At 46.1% G+C, this 22,847-nt stretch overlaps 1 protein-coding gene across 4 annotated transcripts in view; it reads right to left on the reverse strand.

Moving 5' to 3' along the window:
• Positions 1-22,644, reverse strand: part of LOC123757338 (uncharacterized) — a 157,306-nt gene extending 134,662 nt beyond the window's left edge. Inside the window, exons 1-2 of one of the 4 annotated variants that reach the window (XM_069323613.1) lie at positions 22,495-22,630; positions 16,734-16,917 (exon numbers count right to left, since the gene is read on the reverse strand). Coding sequence is in view for 3 of the 4 variants with exons in the window: in XM_069323612.1 (XP_069179713.1) it covers positions 22,495-22,560 (66 nt within the window). In the remaining variant the exon portion in view is untranslated. Of the gene's footprint in view, positions 1-16,733; positions 16,918-22,494 lie in introns of all 4 variants that reach the window. The other 3 variants (XM_069323612.1, XM_069323611.1, XM_069323614.1) reach the window with 3 other exon arrangements.
• Positions 22,645-22,847: the final 203 nt, after the last annotated feature.

Here is a 22,847-nt window from a genome sequence, read left to right on the forward strand (position 1 = left end):
AATACAGTACAGTGGTACCTCGGAATACGAGTGTCCCTGAATACGAGTTTTTCGGAATACGAGCAGAATTTGCTCGGAAAATGAGCCTCGGAAGGCGAGGGTTACCTCGGAACACAAGTTTGTTGATACGTGTACAGGCCGACTAGCGCGTGGTGGCACGGCGATCGCGCCTCAGTTTACCAGTGTCTCGTGCCCAGTGACTATCCCACCTGAATTCTTCACAAGGATTTACAGTTTTTTGTCGTTTTTTTGGCCATTTGAGCATAAAAGTTGTCAATATATATCTTGCCATGGGTCTCAAGAAAGCCATTGGTAAGGTTCAACCTAAGAAAATAGCTGTGAATAGAGGCAGTAGAGGATGTCCCTTGATTAAGAAAATGTGTGAAGTATGGGAAGAACTGCAAAGTTTTGTTGAAAAAACTCACCCAGATAAAGCTGTAGCAGGCCGTTGCATTGACCTTTTAAATGATAATGTGATGTCTTACTACAGACAAGTGTTAAAATGTAGGGAAAAACAAGTGTCATTAGACAAATTCTTAGTAAAACAAGCAAGTCCTAGTGGTATGCAGGCAAAATGTGCCAGTGTGTGCATACCAGTGAAGTCCTCACTGCCTGATGTGATAATGGAAGGGGACTCCCCTTCCAAACAGTAACTCCTCTCCTCCTCCTCCCTCCTCACCATCTTCCATACACCTACAGCATTCAACAGCAAGGTAAGTAATAACTTGAACATAGTTTTGTAGGTTTATTTAGATGAATTAGGTATAAAAATTTAGTTTGATGTGGGGTTTTTGGGGTAGTCAAGAACGGATTAATTCATTTCCCATTATTTCCTATGGGGAAATTAGCTTCGGAATACGAGTTTTTGGAATACGAGCTGTCTCCAGGAACGGATTAAACTCTTAAACCAAGGTACCACTGTATATACATATGCAGAGGTACCTCGGTTTAAGAGTTTAATCCGTTCCTGGAGACAGCTCGTATTCCGAAAACTCGTAATCCGAAGCTAATTTCCCCATAAGAAATAATGGGAAATGAATTAATCCATTCCTAACTTCCCAAAAACCTCACTTCAAACTAAATTTTATACCTAATTCATCTAAATAAACCTACAAAACTATGTTCAAGTTATTACTTAGCCTTGTTGATGAATGCTGTAGGCATATGGAAGATGGTGAGGAGGGGGGAGGAGGAGAGGTGTTACTGTTTGGAAGGAGGGGGAGTCCCCTTCCATTATAACATCAGGCAATGAGGACCTTTCTGGTGTGCACTCCCTGGCACGTTATGCTTGCATACCACTAGGTCCTGGTTGTGGCTCACTGCTCGATTTTCTCACAACAAATCTGTTCATGGAAGCTTGTTTTTCCCTTCTTCGCAAGCTGTCTCTATAGTAAGGCATAACATTGTCATTGAAAAGATTAAGGCAACGGCCTACCACAGCTTTATCTGGGTGAGTCTTTTCAATAAAAGTTTGCTTCTCTTCCCACATCTGACACACCTTCTTAATTTCTGCAGAAGGGACATTCGCTACTGCCTCATCCTCATCCACTGAAGAAACATCCTTAGCTGGGTCTTCTTGCTGTTCCTTTTGAAGGGCTTGGAGTTCTTCGGTGGTCAGTTCTTCGTTGTGTTCTTCCACCAACTCCTCCACATCTTCACCATCCAATTCCAAGCCCATTTGCTGGCCCAGAGTAACAATTTCCTCAACAATAGGCGCATCATTTACAGGTTCAAACCCCTCAAAGTCTAGTTCTCTCACACATTCAGGCCACAATTTTCTCCAGCCAGAAATCAGGGTTCTCTGAGTCACTTCTTGCCAGGCTTTGTCAACAAGTTTTAAAGCACTACAAATGTTAAAATGGTCTTTCCAGAACTCTTTGAGTGTGAGGTTTTTGGCTTCAGTCACTTCAAAACATTTCCAGAGAAGTGCCCTTTCATACAGTTTCTTAAAATTTGTTATGATTTTCTGGTCCATAAGCTGAATTAGAGGAGTGGTGTTAGGAGGAAGGAACCTTATTGTGAGAAATTTACTGTATCTGTGCATCAATTCATCTTCCAATCCTGGGGGATGAGCAGGAGCATTGTCGAGAAGAAGCAGGGCCTTGAGTGGCAAATGTTTCTCCTGCAGATATTTTTCTATGGTAGGGCACAGCACTTCATTCACCAACTCTGAAAAAAAATCCTAGTCACCCATGCCCTTTTATTAGCCTTCCACATCACACACATTTGGTTTTTCTGCACTTTATACTGTTTGAAAACCCTTGGATTTTCAGAATGATACACTTGCAAGGGTTTAATTTTCAAATCGCCACTCACATTTGAACACAGCACAAGTGTAAACCTATCTTTCATAGGCTTGTGTCCAGGCAAGGATTTTTCCTCTTTGGTAATGTATGTCCTTTTAGGCAATCTTTTCCAGAACAGTCCTGTTTCGTCACAATTAAACACTTGTTGTGGTAGGTACTCACCTAATTGTGCTTGTGGGGATTGAGCTTTGGCTCTTTGGTCCCGCCTCTCAAATGTCAATCAACTGGTGTACAGATTCCTGAGCCTACTGGGCTCTATCATATCTACATTTGAAACTGTGTATGGAGTCAGCCTCCACCACATCACTTCCTAGTGCATTCCATTTATTAACTACTCTGACACTGAAAAAATTCTTTCTAACGTCTCTGTGACTCATCTGGGTACTAAGTTTCCACCTGTGTCCCCTTGTTCGTGTCCCACCTGTGCTGAAGAGTTTGTCTTTGTCCACCCTGTCAATTCCCCTGAGAATTTTGTAGGTGGTTATCATGTCTTCCCTTACTCGTTTGTTTTCCAGGGATGTGAGGTTCAGCTCCTTTAGCCCTCAGCCTCCGCAAACTCTTTAGATTCTTCAATAAATCGTTCAGCGGCTGGTTTGTCTGAGCTGGCTGCCTCCCCATGCCTTGTAACACTATGGATACCACTTCTTTTTCTAAATTGTTCAAACCATCCCCTGCTTGCCTTAAACTCTTTTGTATCTGCATCACTCATTGCAGGGGTTTTCTTTACAAGGTCTTCGTGCAATATCCTGGCTTTCTCACAAACGATGGCTTCCGAAACACTATCACCCTTTAACTCCTTGTCGTGTATCCAAATTAATAACAACTTTTCCACTTCTTTAAGTATTTGTGGTCTTTGTTTCGTGATTGTTCTTACGCCTTTAGCCACTTTAGCACTCATAATGTTCTTTTTCTTGCTAAGTATAGTGCATATCGTTGATGTGGCTTTGTTGTACTGCCTACAAAGTTCAACAACACGTGTACCATTTTCACACTTCCGAATGATCTCTTGTTTTTACTCTATTGTCATCCTCACATGAGCTTTCTTGCCTTGATTCTTACCACTGGCTTTCTTGGGACCCATGGTAAGATATATATATAACAACAACTTTTATGGTCAAATGACCAAAAATCCAACAAAACACTGAAAATCCGGGTGAAGAATTGATGTGGGATAGTCACTGTGCGCGAGGCACTGGTAAACTGAGGGGTGAGGGGCGACGATCGCCGTACCACCACGTTCTAGGTCAGCCTGTACACGTATCAACAAACTCGCGTTCTGAGGTAACCCTTGCCATCCGAGGCACATTTTCCGAGCAAATCCTGCTCGTATTCCGAGGTACCACTGTATGTATATATGTGTATGTACTGTATATGTACTGTATATGTATATGTGTATGTGTATGTGTGTGTATTACCTAAGTGTAGTTACAGGATGAGAGCTACGCTCGTGGTGTCCCGTCTCCCCAGCACTCTGTCATATAATGCTTTGAAATTACTGACGGTTTTGGCCTCCACCACCTTCTCACTTAACTTGTTCCAACCGTCTACCACTCTCTTTACAAAAGTGAATTTTCGTATATTTCTCCGGCAGCTTTGTTTCGTTAGTTTAAATCTATGACCTCTTGTTCTTGAAGTTCCGAGTCTCAGGAATTCTTCCCTATCAATTTTATCTATTCCTGTTACTATTTTGAACGTAGTGATCATATCGCCTCTTTTTCTTCTATCTTCTAGTTTTTGCATATTTAATGCCTCTAATCTCTCCTCGTAGCTCTTGTCCTTCAGTTCTGGGAGCCACTTAGTGGCATGTCGTTGCGCCTTTTCCAGTTTGTTGATGTGCTTCTTAAGATATGGGCACCATACAACCGCTGCATATTCCAGCTTTGGTCTAATAAAAGTCATGAACAATTTCTTTAGTATTTCTCCATCCATGTATTTAAAAGCAATTCTAAGGTTAGAAAGTGTAGCATAGGCTCCTCGCACAATGTTCTTAATGTGGTCCTCAGGTGACATTTTTCTATCTAAAACCACCCCTAGATCTCTTTCTTTATCAGAATTCTTTAAAGATTTCTCACATAATTTATAGGTTGTGTGGGGTCTATGTTCTCCAATTCCACATTCCATAACATGGCATTTATTCACATTAAATTCCATTTGCCAAGTGTTGCTCCATATACTTATTTTGTCCAGGTCTTCTTGAAGGGCATGACAATCATCTAAGTTTCTTATCTTCCCTATTATCTTAGCATCATCAGCAAACATGTTCATGTAATTGTGTATTCCCACTGGTAGATCGTTTATGTAGACAATGAACATTACCGGTGCAAGAACTGAACCCTGAGGTACTCCACTCGTGACATTCCTCCAATCCGATACCTTGCCTCTGATTATGGCCCTCATTTTTCTGTCAGTTAGGAAATTTTTCATCCATGTTAGTAGCTTACCTGTCACTCCTCCAATATGTTCCAGTTTCCAGAACAACCTCTTATGGGGAACTCTGTCGAAAGCCTTTTTTAGGTCCAGATAGATGCAGTCAACCCAACCATCTCTTTCCTGTAAAATCTCTGTGGCTCGATCATAAAAACTGAGCAAGTTCGTTACACAGGATCTTCCAGATCGAAAACCATACTGTCTGTCTGATATTATATCGTTTTCCTCCAAGTGTTCTACCCATTTAGTTTTAATTATTTTTTCCAATATTTTGATTATTACACTTGTCAATGATGCAGGTCTATAATTAAGGGGGTCTTCCCTGTTTCCACTTTTGTAGGTTGGAACTATGTTAGCCTTTTTCCACACATCAGCTACAGCTCCTGTACACAGGGATGCCTGAAAAATCAGTTGAAGTGGAATACTGAGCTCAGGTGCACATTCTCTCAGAACCCATGGTGAAACTCCATCTGGATGAACTGCTTTGTTCTTACTTAGCTCCTTGAGCATTTTTTCCACTTCGTCTCTAGACACCTCTATGTGCTCTATGTTGTTCTCTGGAATTCTTATTGTATCTGGTTCCCTAAAGATTTCATTTTGTACAAACACACTTTGGAACTTTTCGTTTAGTGTTTCACACATTTCCTTTTCATCTTCCGTGAATCTATTTCCCATTTTCAACCTCTGAATATTATCCTTTTCCTGCAATTTGTTGTTTATGAATTTATAGAATAGACCTGGTTCTGTTTGTCAGTGTGTAATTACCTAAGTGTAGTTACAGGATGAGCTACGCTCGTGGTATCCCGTCTTCCCAGCACTCTTTGTCATATAACGCTTTGAAACTACTGACGGTCTTGGCCTCCACCACCTTCTCACTTAACTTGTTCCAACCGTCTACCACTCTGTTTGCGAAGGTGAATTTTCTTATATTTCTTTGGCATCTGTGTTTAGCTAGTTTAAATCTATGACCTCTTGTTCTTGAAGTGCCAGGTCTCAGGAAATCTTCCCTGTCGATTTTATCAATTCCTGTTACTATTTTGTATGTAGTGATCATATCACCTCTTTTTCTTCTGTCTTCTAGTTTTTGCATATTTAATGCTTCTAACCTCTCCTCGTAGCTCTTACCCTTCAGTTCTGGGAGCCACTTAGTAGCATGTCTTTGCACCTTTTCCAGTTTGTTGATGTGCTTCTTAAGATATGATTCAATCAGACATTGAAATAATTAGGTAATAATATATTTGTGGCAACTGCCATCTGACAGCTTGGGCGGAGTAGACCTTGTCTGGCGAAGGCTCTGCCAACGCCCCTTTTTTGTCACACTTCCCTACCCTATTGCGGCTAAAATATGCCACCTACGATTTTTTTGTTATTTTTTTCCGTGATCAGGGAACAAAAATGAACACTTCTATGAGACGAAAGAATTTTCTGGGGGGAGCCCCGTCGGCTCCCCGGAGCTATCCCAGGCTGATATGCTAATGTCAGACTTTGGCATCAGTCATGTGTATGGAGTTCTTAGGCCTACCGGGGACCACGGCCAGAACCGGGCCCCCTCAGAGAGGCAAGGGGAGCAATGGCCTATAGAAGCCCCCGTGTTAGTGGAAGCATTCTATGTCTGCCATCGACCGGAACAGGCACCCAGAAAGGTAAGCGCCCCAAAACAAACCCCTATTCTGGTTAAAATTGCTACCTAAAACCGAACTAGTGGATAAAACTCCCCAACCGAAAACAAGCAAACTAGTGTGACGTCACACACTGCCGCGCCGCTGTCTGCGCAGCTCCCCCCTCCCCGGGAGGAGGAAGGGGGAGCCCCAGATCCCCCCGCGCCGGCTACCCACACCTCAGTTCTTGAGGCTGATGCTATAGGCGATGGTCGTGTGCTCTGGCTCCGGTGTCGCTACTGCACTGTGCTTTGCGTGTGGTGTTAGTTTTGTGGGTGCGAGAGCCAGGAGTTATCTTCAGTACTCGGGCTGCATGCGCCTAGGGCTGCCTTCCCTAGGTGCCCTGTAAGTACTGCCCTTGGGGCTTGGGGCCACCTTCCACAGGCTCCTCGGGGTCTGCCTCTGCTGGTCCGTTTTACCTTTCGGTTTTTCGGCCGCCTGTTGGGCTCTTGGGTGTTCTGTTCTCCCTTGTTACCGGCAGGTAAGAGGCAGTTTGCACTGGTAGGGGCGCAGGGTGCTGCTCAGCTTGTATTTCCCGACATCGCGGCCGGCTCTGTTCCTTGGGGTTCGCTGTCCTCTTGCGGGGTTTTGTTTTTCTTTTTGTTTTTGCCTGGTGGGGGGTTCTGTCATTTTATTCAGTTTGTTTTTGCCCTTCCACTGTTCTCATCGGTGGCGCCCCCTGCTAGGTCCCCGTGAGTGTACACGTCCCTGGGGTTCAGCTTTAGAAGTTTGCTTGGTAGTTTTGGGCGCCGGTTTGCAGCACCCTGCCTGGGACTACCTGAGCGCGAGTCCTCTTAAAGTAAACGCTCAGGACCCTGGGAATCCCCTAGGGGGCGCGTGGGTCCGATGGATGTGACCCCGGAGTCCCCACTCGCTGTGTGCGAGTTTGAGGGTTGCTCGGTCCCCTTGTCTCAGGGTGACCCTCATTGTTTTTGCCTCTGCCACGCTGCCTGTTGGGTCGGTGATACTTTCGACCCTGAGTCCTGAGAGTGTTGCTGCTTGCTTGTGACTCAATTTACCCAATCCTCTGATTCTATTCGGGTACAGGCGGCACGTGCGTTGCAGTCTAGGTTTCGTCTGTTGCAACGCGCTCGGTTGGTTGCTTCCCCGGATGCCCCGGGGCTGCCCCGCTTTGCTTTTCGAGACCCGGACTTGGGGGTGGGGGTCGCTTCGATCCTGGTTCAGTCCGCACCTCCTCGTCCTTCCCCTTCTGTTCGTTCTGGTCCCCCGCCCCTGCTTCCGGCCCCGAAGCGTCTGAGGGTTTCGGGGTCGGAGCAGGGGTTACTTGATCTCGAGACTCGGGCAGCTTCGGGGGTTGCCCCTTCCGGGGGGGCGGCAGAGGCATTCGAGTCTTGTCTCCGGGCCGAAGCTTCAGGGTCTGACCAGTGGGCCCCTCTTCCTCCAGCTTTTCCGGCTGCTCCGTCCTTGTCTTGTGGGGTCGGGGCTTGGGGAGAGGACTCGGCCTCGGGTCCTGTGGTGACGGACCTCGAGGCTGGGGAGGGGCTGACTTGGGGGCCTTGGGCCCCGCTGGACCCCGCCTGGGTTTTTCTTCCCACTGAGCGGGGCTTATTGTTACAAGGAGTGGGGTTTTCTTTCCCCCCCTCTGCGTACGAGTTGGATTTGGTGTAGGCCCCTCCCCGGGTACGGTTCCGTGTTCCCCCGGGTACGTCGGTTCCATCCTTCCGGAGGTTTTCGGCTTATCGCATCCAACCTGGTGTGGTGCGAGCGGCCTTTGCAGCTTACCTCCTGCGTGACCCGGATTATGCCTCGGAAATGGATCCGTCCACGTTCAGGTTTGGGACTTCGTTCCCTTTCTGGCTCCGTTACGAGGTTCCGGAGTCGTCCTGGCTAGCAGACTGCCCCTTGTTTGGTCTGGATTCCTGGCATTCCTTCTGTCGTTCCCGCGCGCTGGAGTGGCGGGAAGCTTCCACGGTGCTTCAGGTTTTCCTGGGGGGTGAACTTGAGTACCTGAATGAGTGCTTGTTTGCCCCTGCCCTTCCCCGCGATGTGGGCGTTATTCAGCTCCATGTGCAGGTTCCCTCCCTTTCGGCGGCGCTCGTGGCGGAGGACTTGCGCGCTCGGGGCCTTTTGTGTTCGGCCTTGCGGTTCTTTTCCCTCCTGGAGCTGTCTTCGGATTGGCTCGTGGAGGATGTGGGGACGCTTGGGTCCGTCCCGGGGTCCGGCACCTTGTCCTCGGCTGCGCGTTCGTCGGCTGCCTTGTTGAAGCTGTTCACGCCGATTTTGCGGGATGCGGTTTCCCTGTTCTATGCTTCCCGTCTCGCGTGTCGGCAGGCGGTGCTGGGTTCCTCCATGGGATCTGCTTGGGCTCTGGCTCTTAGGCGTTCTTCACCTTTTTGTCCTCTCCTGTTTGGGGAGTCGGCCGTGGCGCAGTTTATTCAGGCTGCGTCGGCGGCTTGTCGTCCGATGTCGGACTTGTTGGTTTTCCGGGGGTCCCGGGGTGGGTCTTCCCGGAAAGGTCGTGCCAGGGCTCGGGGTTCCTCTCGTCGTGGTAGGCCTCTGGTGTCAGGTTTGGGGTTGGCTCCTCCTGCGGACCCTCCCTTGTCTGGTCGGCGCGGTGTTCGCACTGTGCGGGGTTCTGGGTCTCGTAGGGGTCGCCGGCCCTTTCGCGGTTTGCCCCTTTAACGGGGTGATGGGGGGGCGGCTTGCGCTGTTCGCCCGCGCCTGGTCCCACGATTCGTGGGCCTTTCGGGTCGTGTCTCGCGGCCTGCGGTGGCGTTGGGTGGCCCCTCCCCTCTTTGGGGGGTCGGGGCTGGCAGGGCAGGCTTCTTCCCCTGCACTCTGTCGAGTCGTCTTGGAGTGGGTACGCTTGGGCGTCGTCCCTCAGATGGGTTTCCCGTCTGTTTCCGGTTCCGAAACGGGACTGCGCGGACCTGCGGTTCATTCTGGACTTGTCCCGTCTGAACCCCTGGGTTCATTGCCCCTCCTTTCGGATGACTACGCTGTCTCAGGTTCGGCTCCTCTTGGAGCCGGGAGCTTGGATGGTGTCCCTGGACCTCCGGGACGCTTATTGGCATGTCCCGATTCATCCGCGGTTCAGGGACTGGCTCGGTTTTGTAGTGGGGCGTCTGAGTTACCGCTTTCGTTGTCTCCCGTTCGGGTTGAACCTGGCACCTCGCGTGTTCACACGCCTTACACGGGTTGTGGTGGCTCGTTTGCGTCTCCTAGGTGTTCGAGTGTTGGCCTACCTCGACGACTGGCTGGTTTTGCTCCCAGCCAGTCAGCTTGCTTGCTAGCCAGGGATTTGGTTCTTTCCCAGCTCGCCGGGTTCGGGTTCTTGGTGAACTGGAGGAAGTCCCATCTGGTTCCCTCTCAGGTTCGGACATGGCTGGGTCTCGTGTGGGACTCTCGAACCGCCTCCTTGTCTCTCCCTCCGGAGTCTCTCCTGCGGCTGCGGTCCCGCCTTCGTCTGTTTCTGGAGGGCCCTCGGGTCACCCGGCGGTTGCTCGAGGGGCTGTGCGGGAGCCTGAACTTCGCGATGGTGGTCTACCCGCCGGGTCGGGTTTGGCTTCGACGGCTGTTCTGGTTCCTTCGGGGTTCCCCCTTCCGCCTCTCTCGCGATCGCAGAGTTCGACCCCCGGGGGACTTGCGTCGGTTGCTGCGTCACCGGTTTCCTCTTCGGGTTTTTCGGGGTTCAGTGCCTTGGCGCCTACCCGAGCCCTCGCTCGATGTGTACACGGATGCGTCGTCTCGGCTGGGGTTTTGTGACCAGTGCTCACCAGGCCGGCCAGGGGCGTTGGGATCCGTCCTTCCGTCGAGCTCACAGTACGGTGCGGGAGTTCACGGCAGTGTGGTTTGCTCTGGGGAGGATTCGGGTGGCCTGCGGATCGACGATTCGGCTCCATTCGGACTGCTCTCCGGTGGTTCATTGCCTGAACCGCGGGGGTTCGATGCGGTCCTTGTCTCTTTGGGGTTGGTCGCTTCGGGTGACTCGTCTGCTGAGTTCTCGGGGTTTGGCTCTCCTGGCGGTTCACGTACGGGGCGTGTCCAACGTCTTGGCCGACGCCCTGTCTCGCTTCGTTCCTCTCTCCACGGAGTGGACGGTCGACGACGAGTCCTTCCTTTGGCTTTGCCAGACGTTCGGGCGCCCCGAGGTGGACCTCTTCGCGTCGGCGTGGTCGCGGCGTCTTCCCGTTTATGCGGCGCCCTTCCCCGATTGCGAGGCCGTCGGGGTCGATGCCTTTCGGCTCGACTGGACGAGGTGGGGGTTCCTGTATCTCTTTCCCCCGGTTCGGCTGTTGCTCCAGGTCCTGACTCGCTTAGAGACTTACCGGGGGAGAGTTGTCCTTCTGGCCCCTTGGTGGCCGGCCCAGCCTTGGTTTCAGGCGCTGGTTGCTCGGTGTCCGAACCCGAGGGTTTTTCCCGCGGCTCCGCCTCTTTCAGCAGATCGGGCCGGTACGTCACGTAGCTGTTCGATCTTCTCCTCGAGTCTTCGCGTATGGTTTTTTTTGACTCGAGTCTATCATCATCTCTATGGTGATCAGGTGGCCTCCTTGTTGGTGTCCCACCTGAGGGCTTCTTCTCGGCGGCAGTATGCAGTTTTCCTGGCGGTCCTTCCGTTTCTTTTTGCGTCTTCGTCGTGTTAGCTCCTTGTCTGTTCGGGTGGTCTTGTCCTTCCTCTCGTGGTTGTTTCAGGACCGTCATCTTATGCCTAACACTGTCGCTTCGTATCGTGCGGCGCTGGCGGAGTCGCTTCAGCTTGCTTTCGGTATCGATGTTACGTCTGCGCCGTTTCGCAAGCTGTCTCGTGCATTGTTTCACCTCCGGCCTCCTCATGCGTCGCCTGAGCCGTCCTGGTCTTTGGACAGAGTGCTCGCTTTCCTTTCATCTCCTCGTTTCGTTGTGGCCCCTTCGGTCCAGGATTGTTTTTCCAAGGCACTTTTCTTGTTGGCTTTGGCCTCTGGGGGTCGGGTAGGGGAGCTTCATGCTCTCCTCCGGCGCAGGGGTTTCTGCTCTTTTGGTCGTGGTGATAGTTTTGTTCGTTTGCAGCCGTCTCCTTCTTTTCTGGCGAAGAATGAGACTGCTGCGTTCCGGAGGGGTCCATGGGTGGTTGATGCTTGGTTGGTCTGGCCGGGGGTGCATCATGTTTTGTGATCGGCGGTTGCAGCCAGTTGTCTCGGCTTCGAGTTGAGGGGTGAGCGACGACCGCCTCCCGGGTAAGTCCCTCTTTTTCTGTCTGTGGGTAGTTAGCTCCGGGGAGCCGACGGGGCTCCCCCCCAGAAAACCAGCGTTGAATGTAATGAAACGCCATTTTCTGGGTGAGTCCCGGAGGCTCCCCGGCATCCCTCCCTCCCTCCGGTCGGCGGTTTTTCGCGTTTTTGACATCCAGCCTCAAGAACTGAGGTGTGGGTAGCCGGCGCGGGGGGGTCTGGGGCTCCCCCTTCCTCCTCCCGGGGAGGGGGGAGCTGCGCAGACAGCGGCGCGGCAGTGTGTGACGTCACACTAGTTTGCTTGTTTTCGGTTGGGGAGTTCTATCCACTAGTTCGGTTTTAGGTAGCAATTTTAACCAGAATAGGGGTTTGTTTTGGGGCGCTTACCTTTCTGGGTGCCTGTTCCGGTCGATGGCAGACATAGAATGCTTCCACTAACACGGGGGCTTTTATAGGCCATTGCTCCCCTTGCCTCTCTGAGGGGGCCCGGTTCTGGCCGTGGTCCCCGGTAGGCCTAAGAACTCCATACACATGACTGATGCCAAAGTCTGACATTAGCATATCAGCCTGGGATAGCTCCGGGGAGCCTCCGGGACTCACCCAGAAAATGGCGTTTCATTACATTCAACGCTGGTTTTTTGGATTTTTTTTTTGTTGCGCCTGTGGGTGTGAATTCCATTTGGGCCCCTAGCGGTTTGAGGGTTAAATATGCAAAAACTAGAAGATAGAAGAAAAAGAGGCGATATGATCACTACATTCAAAATAGTAACAGGAATCGATAAAATTGATAGGGAAGAATTCCCGAGACCCGGAACTTCAAGAACAAGAGGTCACAGATTTAAACTAATGAAACAAAGCTGCCGGAGAAATATAAGAAAATTCACTTTTGTAAACAGAGTGGTAGATGGTTGGAACAAGTTAGGTGAGAAGGTGGTGGAGGCCAAAACTGTCAGTAATTTCTAAGCATTATATGACAAAGAGTGCTGGGGACCGACACCACGAGCGTAGCTCTCATCCTGTAACTACACTTAGGTAATTACTTAGGTAATTACACAATCAACTGACACTTCCCTCCCTCTCACTCGTTCAAGGCCAGACGCACTAATATTCCCCTTCTGACTACACTGTTTGTGGTGTTATTACAATATATACACACATTTTATATATAAGTACTTGTTTTATCCACAAAACTGTACAATTAAACTGGTATGGTGTCCAAACAACATAGTGGCCACAACAAAATTGCATGACAAAAGACAGAGCAGCCAGCAGATGACGCCACCTCGGCACCAAAATGGCTCCTCCCAACATACTCCTTTTGCTGCTATTTCACTATATACACACACATTATATATAAGTATCTACATTTATGTTCACCATAGTGAACCACTAAGCTAGTATGGTGAGTGCAGACAATAACTGGTGGCCACACTGAGTCAGCACACATTACCTTCCACAGCATTTCTCATACCACCATATTACGCATAGCAATAATTATCAACAATCCTGCTATTATCAGAATCCTAGTCTTTTTTTATCACAGTCAGGGGTCTTCTGTAATAGTATCATCCTAAATAATACCAGTTACATATTTATTTAGACAATTTTAGGGGATGCTGTGGTCACAAGCTGAACAGCAGTGCCGTTAACTCATGCTGCATGCACCAGCCTTGGTACCTCACTCAGTACTGAGGCTTTCACACTAGGGAATGTTGCCCATGATTTTTTTTTTGTTTTGTTTTGTCTGTTTACAAGAGCCCTGAGGAAGCTGATAGCCATGGGACTTTTAAATCTTGCATGGTACTCCAACACATTAGCTGTGATGCATAATTCTGCGACAGTTACTCACCACAGCTATTGATGTGTTGTGCAGTTTAAGGGTTAACAACACTTAGGTAATTAAATTTAGGTAATTAATAGTCTTGTGGCAATACCTTTGAACCTTCTCCAATTTAGTTTTATGCTTGACTAGATACAGACACCATGCTGGAGCTGCATACTCCAGGACAGGACTGACATATGTGGTAAACAAGGTTCTAAATGATTCCTTACACAAGTTTCTAAAGGCAGTTCTTATGTTCGCCAACCTAGCATATGCCATTGATAATGTCCTCTTGATGTGGGCTTCAAGGGACAAGTCCCAGATCTCTCTCCCTGATGCTTGAAGGATTTCATCTCCCAAATACTTCCTTGTATCTGGCACCTGCTCCTACTTCAATACTTCACATTTCCTTGTTTAACTCTAATAGCCACATGTTGTACCATTCCTTCAGTTTGTCCAGGTCTTCTTGTAACCTCATGCTGTCCTCCTCTGTCTTAATTAATCCCTTCTCATAATTTTAGCATCATCAGCAAACACTGAGATGAATGAGTCTATACCCTTTGGAAGATCATTTACATATATTTAATTTACCTGAGGGCTCAGGTAACCGAGTAAACGATTACATTTAAAGTAAGTCATAAGAGGCCACCATAGTGGCCTCGACGAGGAAAGGAAGCCGGTGACTTATCGAAGTTCCCCCCCCCCCCCCCTTCCATTTGCCTTGATGATCTTTTCTGGGTAGATTTTAAAACTTAATATATGTTTGGTATTTATGGCTTCGCTGGGTAGGCGGTTCCATGGATTTATAACCCTGTGGGTGAAAATGCCTCTCCTTTTCTCAGACCTACATTATGGCTTGTTGAGCTTGAAACTATTGCTCCTTGTTCATGTTACTTCTGACCTTTTGAAGAAATTGTCTAGATCAACATCCTCTAAACTGCCTAATAATTTAAAGGTTTCAATGATATCTGCCCTGTCATGCCTGGTTTGCAGTGCTGTTAGCCCTGTGGTCCTCAACCTTTCCTGATATGCGAGTTGACTTATCTCTGGAATGATTGTTGATGCTATGCAGTTGCCCTTTCTCCAGAGCAGCTATGTCCTTTTGAAAATGTGGTTTTCATGCTTGGATACAATAATGCAAGTGGGTACACAGCAGAGATTTATACAATTGAATCACTACAATACAAATTAATCAATGATTCAGTTTAACGTTTAACCCTTATGTTGCTAAGGGCTATTTGGCCATTGTCACCCACAGGCGCATAACAAAAAAAAGTTATTTTTTCTTCTAAACCTGTTAATTTGTGTTCTCTGATCATGGGAAAAATAATAAAAAAAATTGTAAGTGGCATATTTTGCTCGCTATAGGGCGGGGAAGTCTGGCAAAAAACAGGCGCTGACTCATCATGCGCCCCAAGCGGTCTGCTCCACCCCAGCTGTCAGGCAGGAGTGGCCACAAAGAGATAATTATCTAATTACTTCAATGTCTCTGATTGATTTTTCTTCCTTTTATTGCTGTAATATTATTCAATAGTGTGTAGTGTGATATATTTATATAATAAAATGTGTGAATCATCGCTGTACTCAAAATTATGGTGTGCATATTGTTGATTCAATTATTATGTTCATCAAACAGTGAACAAATACTTTGTCGGTTATTACACTATATACACAGGTTATATATAAGTATCTGCATGTTTTGTTCACCATAAAGAACCACTAAGTTGGTATTATGAGTCAAAAAGCAACGATGCATGACCGCCACACACCAGCCAGCCACTCGCTGCCACTCACTCCCTCAACACCTCACTCACCCACATTCTCCTCCCACCATACTATTTTTGCTTTTATTCACTATATACAGACGTCATATACAGTATAAGTATCTACATGGTTTGTTCACCACAACTGTACAACTAAGCTGATATAGTTAGTTCAGGCACTATGAGACGTCGCTACACACAGACAGATGGCGGCTGCCTCCCTCACACATTCGAGGTCAGACGCACTAAAATTTCTCCCCAACAATACTGTTTGTGGTGTTATTACACTATATACAGACGTTATATATAAGCATCTACATGTTTTGTTCACCATAACTGTTCAACTAAGCCGGTATAGTGCCCAAAGAGCATATTGGCCACCCCTACCAACATGACAAATCATGCAGATGTCGCCATCTCCCTCACCCAAATTGGCTTCTCCCCCACACTCCTTTTGCTGTTATTACACTATATATACACACATTATATATAAGTATCTACATTTGTGTTCACCATAACAAACCACTAAGTTGGTATGCTGAGTGCCAGTGGCAGCCTGCCACTGGTTGTCACTTCCTCCCTCCCTCACCTCACCTGACTAGTCACCATTCTCCTCCAACCATACTGATTTTGCTTTTATATACAGATGTTATATATAAGTATCTGCATGCTTTATTTACCATAACAAACAACTAAGCTGGTATAGTGAGTCCAGACAGTAAAAGGTGGTCACACAGAGTCAGCATACAATGCTACCTCTCTCCCCACCAAGATTACTCCTCCCACTACAGCGCTAATTATCACAACAATCTTGCTATTATCAGAATCCTGGTCATTTTTATCACAGTCAGAGGTCTTCTGTAATACTATCATCGCTAAATAATCACATGAACATATATATTATGGCATTTTTAGGCAATGCTGTGGTCACAAGCTGAAAAGCAGTGCTGTGAGCTCATGCTACGTGCACCAGCCTTGGTGGCTCACTCAGTATTGAGGCCCTAACACCCGGGAATATTGCCCACGATTTAAAAAAAAAAATGGCGTCTATTTACAAGAGCCCTGATGAAGGTGAGGTGAACCCCATGTATCTGCAGGCCATTTAAATCTTACGTAGTACTGCATCGCGTCATATGACGCGATGCACAATTTATTGCAAGTTACTCGACCCTTCATATGACGTGTTGTGCAGCTTAAGGGTTAATAACAGTGTGACAGACCAGTGGAATAGGGTGTCCGGAAGCATCATTAAGATAAATGGAATAACCATCTTTCAAAATAGTGACTTCTATTTAATTTTTTTTTAACAATGCATTAGACCATCGTTGCTTTGATGAGACTAACCTCAAACCTTTGTGCCCAATATTCACCAGGAAGAGCCCTCCATTGTTGATAGGGGCACACTTTTAGACCACAGTAGCCAGCACTAACATAAAGGTGTGAGCTTACAGTAGTATATGCAGAGGATCTGATAAAAGACTTTGGCTGGACACCCGAGATGAGGATGAGGATTTCACCTAATATAGTCAGGAGCCTGACAATGCCAAGCTTGCAATGAGGCAAATTCATAATAATATACCTGAATTTACCTGAGGGCCACCATCTCTACGAAGTTGACAACTTGTCAAAGGTCACCCCACTTGTCCTGGTGATGTTATCTCGAGCTTGAATTGCAGTAGTATTTTGGCATTTATGGCTTCAGCAGGTAGGCAGTTCTATGGGTTTATAACCCTTTGGTGAAAATCCATCTCCTGTTTTGTCCTATATTGTGCTCTGTTGAGTTGGAAACCATTGCTCATTGTTTGTGCTATGTGTAGTCTTTTAAAGCACACATTCAAAAGCGAGGTACTACCCTGATTTGTCACACAGTGTACTCCACTCTGTGATGGTGGCTGGTTTCATCTATTTTGTTTTATTTTGATTTATACAGTATATACAAGATTTCTTACATTATTGTACAGCCACTAGTATGCGTAGCGTTTAGCGCAAGTCTTTAATTCTATGTTCCCCGGAATACTACCCCACCAAATCGTTTAACAACCAGGTACCCATTTTACTGTTGGGTAAACAGAGGCTACAGTTAAGGATTGACGCCCAGTAAATCCTCCCCCTGCCAGGATACGAACCCAGGACAAAGTGCTCGCAAACACCAGGCAAGTGTCTTACCCCTACACCACGAAGACTGTTAACCCCACAACTGCTCTTATTGCTTCGTAATTACAATTATTACCTAACCTATACCTATAATAGGTTAAGTAACAATTGTAATTGCGAAGCTATAAGATGCTTATTTTAACATACTAAGTAGGTGAGGTAAGGTCGGTGTTTTCTATGAAGCTTTTCAAGGGAAACTATTATGTTTAGTATGTCACCTATGCACACAACTAATAAGTCAATATTGACTTATTAAATTTGCGAGAACGGGTTGGATTACGTCACCTCCCTCATCATAATAGCTCCTCCCAACATACTCCTGTTGCTGTTATTACACTATATACACACACATTGTATATACCCATGTATAAATGTGTTCACCATAGCGAACCACTAAGCTAGTATGATGAGTAAAACAAGAGTGGCTGCCACACACGCAGTGAGGCTACCTCGATTCTCTCCCTCGCTCCCTTCACCACAATTCCTTCTCCCACAATACTATGCACATATGTACATGGGCTATATACATACATTGTATATACCCATGTGCAAATGTGTTCACCATTTGCACATGGGTATATTCCGTATTATATTTAGGCCCGTTCGGTAGGGCCTTGTAGCCTGGTGGATAGCGCGCAGGACTCGTAATTCTGTGGCGCGGGTTCGATTCCCGCACGAGGCAGAAACAAATGGGCAAAGTTTCTTTCACCCTGAATGCCCCTGTTACCTAGCAGTAAAATAGGTACCTGGGAGTTAGTCAGCTGTCACGGGCTGCTTCCTGGGGGTGGAGGCCTGGTCGAGGACCGGGCCGCGGGGACACTAAAGCCCCGAAATCATCTCAAGATAACCTCAAGATAACCATAGTGAACCACTAAGCTAGTATGATTAGCAAAACAAGAGTGGCGGCCACACACGCAGTGAGGCTACCTCGATTCTCTCCCTCGCTCCCTCACCACAATTCCTCCTCCCACAATACTATGCACAATGCTAATTATCACCAAAATCCTGCTGTTATCACAATACTGGTCACTAAATCCTGTAAACTAATAACTGACCCCAAGTTTATTTTGTAAAGGAACCTATGAAGTCATTTGAAAAATCCTAGATGGACGAAATAATGCTGTGGTGCTGTAGCTAGCGCTGTGAACATCGTGAACAGCATTGAATCACTGATATTTGAACATTGTACACAGTCATTATCACATTCAGGCTCTTCTGTAATACTATCATGGCTAAATAATACAAGTTATATATATATTTTGACATTATTAGGCGATGCTGTGGTCACAAGCTGAACAGCAGTGCTGTGAGCTCATGCTGTGTGTGCCAGCCTTGGTTGCTCACTCAGTACTGAGGCTCTCACACCTGGGAATGTGGCCCACGATTTTTTTTAAAGATGGCGTCTATTTACAAGAGTCCTGAGGAAGCTGATGTGAACCCCACGTAGCCGTGGGAGTTTCGAATGGAACGCTAAAAATAAAAATACCCAGACATAGTTTGCGTTGCGAACCCGAGACATAGGCCTGCAGGCGCGTTACGCAGTTTAAGTGTTAAGCAGCAGCTAAGCAGTTCCCATGGCGCAGTGGCAAAGCACTCGCTCGGCACTTCGCGGGCACTTTGGCTTAGGTTCGCATCATGGCCAGGGAAGATTGACTGGGTGGCAATCCTTAACTGTAGCCTCTGTTCACATAGTACTAAATACTACCTAATAAACTCCATGTAACCTTACCCCCTAAATGTCAACCTATGTCTTGCTATTTTCAAACAATACTGTTTGTTGACCAAGTTGTATAATTGCTGATTTCTGCCATGTTCCCCCTCCCCCCTTTTTTTTCCATGTTCAACACAATTTATACTTTAATCTCAATTAGTATTAAGGGGTGTATTGCGGAAAAATGCAATAAATGAAAACTGGTTTGAGTTCAATCAAAATTTTTTGACTAGTCGTATATAAAATTTGGTTCAACTGGCCCAAGTCTCAGCATAAATAGGAAAGGAGAAAAAAAAAATATTAAATTATGTGTCGAAATTTTTTCAAAATGGTTAAAAATTAACATCAAACAAAAGTGTCAACTCAAATCATGTCTATGACTAAGCTATCACAATAGCATATAATAAAGTATTTTAATATTTAGTTTTATGCCCAAAATTAAAAAAAAAAAAAAAGATTTTTTTCTCGAATTTTTTTCTCATATTGTTATCAATCGATTTGCATGAAACCTATACATCTTATAGAACGTAAGCCTATCTGTAAGGGTGCAAATTTTGGAGGAAATTGGTCGAAGTCAATTTCAACCACAGGTGGCAAAATGTTTGATCTCATTTATTGTCAAGTAACAAAATTAACTCTCCTCTTTCATTTGTTTTTCAATTTACATGAAATTTACACCTTATATGTATAGTTAATGTCTCTAATAACTTTATAGAACATTTTATTCCTAAGTTTATTGATTTTATAAATACAGTGGCACCACGACTTACGATAATTTCGAGTTACGATGCAAATTTGATCGAAAAATGCGACTCGACTTACGATAGTGTCATCGACTAACAATATTTGTTGATACAAGTTTGGGTCGACCAAGCATGTGGTTCCTGGTCACACGGGCCAACCTGCCTCAGTTTACTAGAGCTGCCTGTTTATTGACGATCACGCCTATAAGAAATTCCGTTTTTGTGGTGATTTTTTGCTTTTTGAACATAAAACCGATTATTATATATCACGCCATGGGTCCCAAGAAAGTCAGTGGTAAGGTTCAACATATGAAAAGACATGTAAGAATGACCATAGAGGAAAAACAAGAGGTCATATGTGAACATGAAAATGGTCCTAGTGTTGTTGAACTAGCTAGGCAGTACAATAAATCTTCAGAGGCGGCGGCGGCGCCTTCCTCATTAATTAAGAAAATGTGTGCAGTATGGGAAGGACTGCAAAGTTTTGCTGAAAAGAATCACGTAGATAAAGCTGTAACAGCCTGTTGCATTGATCTTTTTAATGATAATGTGATTCCTCACTACAGACAAGTGTTGGAAAGAAGAGAAACACAATCTTCAATGGAATGATTTCTAGTGAGAAAATCAAGCAGTGAGCCAGAAGCAGGTCCTAGTGGTATGCAGGCAAAACGTGCCAGAGTGTGTACCCCAGAGAAGTCTTCACTGACTGATGTTATAATGGAAGGGGACTCCCCTTCCAAACAGTAACACCTCTCCTTCCCCTCCTCACCATCTTCCATACGCCACCAAGAGTCCTCCATTAAGTCTGTGTGTACTTATATTAAGGTAAGATAAACATAAATATTGTATTGTAGTTAGAGAAAAAATTTGTATTCAGTATAAAATGTATTTGTAAGTTAATATTTTGGAGGGTGGGGAACAGATTAGTTCATTTCCCTTTATTTCTTATGGGAAAAATCGCTTCGACTTACAATATTTTGACTTACGATCCATCTCTGGGAATGGATTACCATTGTAAATTGAAGCCCTACTGTATTTGCAAACATGAAATATTGGCATATATTTCTGGGGAACTTTGACTATTTGTATTAGTAAAACTAAAAATATTTTGGATAATCCTTTCTATACAAATCCTTTTATTATATGCTAATGTAATAGATGAGTGTCATAGAAATGATTTCATTTGAAAATTGTGGTTGTAGAGTTTTATTGAAAATGTGTAAAAATTGTTGACAAAAAAAAAAATACCTCCCTTTCTATTTAGGGTGTGATACTGAAATGTAGAACCAGTTGCAGCTCTTCTTATATACAACTAGTAAAAAAAGTTTGGTTGATATTAAATAACATTTAAAAATAGCGCAATACGTCCTCTTAAGCTTTAGTCTAATTGTTTGTTTTTTTTCCCCTCCTCACCTTGCCCGAAATGCTGTGCGTATTAGTGGCTTTAGGTATTGTATGCACTAGCTCTATCTATAAATCCAACATTATGTTTGTAACTCATCTTCTATGTATGCACAGTACTTTTACCTGAATAAACATTTTGATTTTTTTTTTTTTGTAGTGAATGAGTACCTGGTTGTTAAACAATTTGGCAAGTCATATTCCAGGGAAAATTAGGATTAAGGACCTGCCCAAATTGGTATGCATGCTAGTGGCTTTAAAAAAATGTAAGAATTTTGGTATATATAAATAAAACAAATAAAAATAAATAATTGGGAGCATAGTACAGAGCAGGTCCCAAGAACACCTGTTGTACATTACTGTTACTTTTGTAAACAAACCTAACCAAATCTAACTTAGAGAAAATAAAATATATTTTTATTTTCTAATGAACTGTGTGTGCAAGATGCATGACATAAGAGTGACATCGTTGGGCAGCTTCCTTTAGGTTACTAATTGGACTTAATGGTTACTGGTTACTTAATGGTTAGGTTAATGGTCTCCAGTTCCCTGGTACACTTATGCCAACCTTCAGGTTGGGAGTGACCTCCAAATATTCCCATTATCAAACCACCTATCCTAAGTGTTTTAATGATGAGCTGAAGTATCTTGCCTTAAAACTACATAACATTGAGCAAATAGAGAATAAATCACCAAAATACAACTGTCAACTTGCCGCCCAGTGCTCAGCCCCTGTCCCACCTCTCCACCAGCAATTGCCCCACCTCTCTACCAGCCCCACCTTTCTACCATCCCACCTCTCATCCAGTGCCAGCCCCACCTCTCCACCAGCCCCACCTCTCCACCAGCCCCACCTGTTCACCAGCCCCAGTCCCACCTGTCCACCAGCCCCATCAGTCCACCTATCCACCAGCCCGTCCCCCCACCTGTCCACCAGCTCCATCAGTCCACCAGCCCCAGTCCCACCTGTCCACCAGCCCTAGTCCCACCTGTCCACCAGCTCCATCAGTCCACCAGCCCCAGTCCCACCTGTACACCAGCTCCATCAGTCCACCAGCCCCAGTCCCACCTGTCCACCAGCCCCATCAGTCCACCTATCCACCAGCCCGTCCCCCCACCTGTCCACCAGCTCCATCAGTCCACCAGCCCCAGTCCCACCTGTCCACCAGCCCCATCTGTCCACCAGCCCCACCTGTCCACCAGCCCCACCTGTCCACCAGCCCCAGTCCCACCTGTCCACCAGCCCCATCTGTCCACCAGCCCCACCTGTCCACCAGCCCCACCTGTCCACCAGCCCCAGCTATGACACACTGCTACCAGTATTAATTCACTGATAATTACCAGTCTCATTAACTCTTGAAAGTGCTCGGAGACTTCAATAAGAGCGCGGAGGACAGTGGCAGCCATGGCAGCCGTCACCCGTCACCTGCAGCCGTCACCTGCAGCCGTCACCCATCACCCTCCCCACAGTGTTTACATCCCGGGTTTCGTACACACGTAATATTGACACCACACAATCGTACCCGCTTCGTACACACTCGCATCTTATGTACTCACCTAGTTGTGCTTGCGGGGGTTGGCTCTTTGGCCCCGCCTCATTGATAAGATATTTATTCAGATAAAGGTACACACAGTGAAAATGAGTTACAAACATAATGTTGGATTATGATAGATAGATAGATAGATCAAGTACA

The sequence above is a fragment of the Procambarus clarkii genome, chromosome 13 (assembly GCF_040958095.1).
Source record: "Procambarus clarkii isolate CNS0578487 chromosome 13, FALCON_Pclarkii_2.0, whole genome shotgun sequence".
Classification (NCBI taxonomy): domain Eukaryota; kingdom Metazoa; phylum Arthropoda; class Malacostraca; order Decapoda; family Cambaridae; genus Procambarus; species Procambarus clarkii.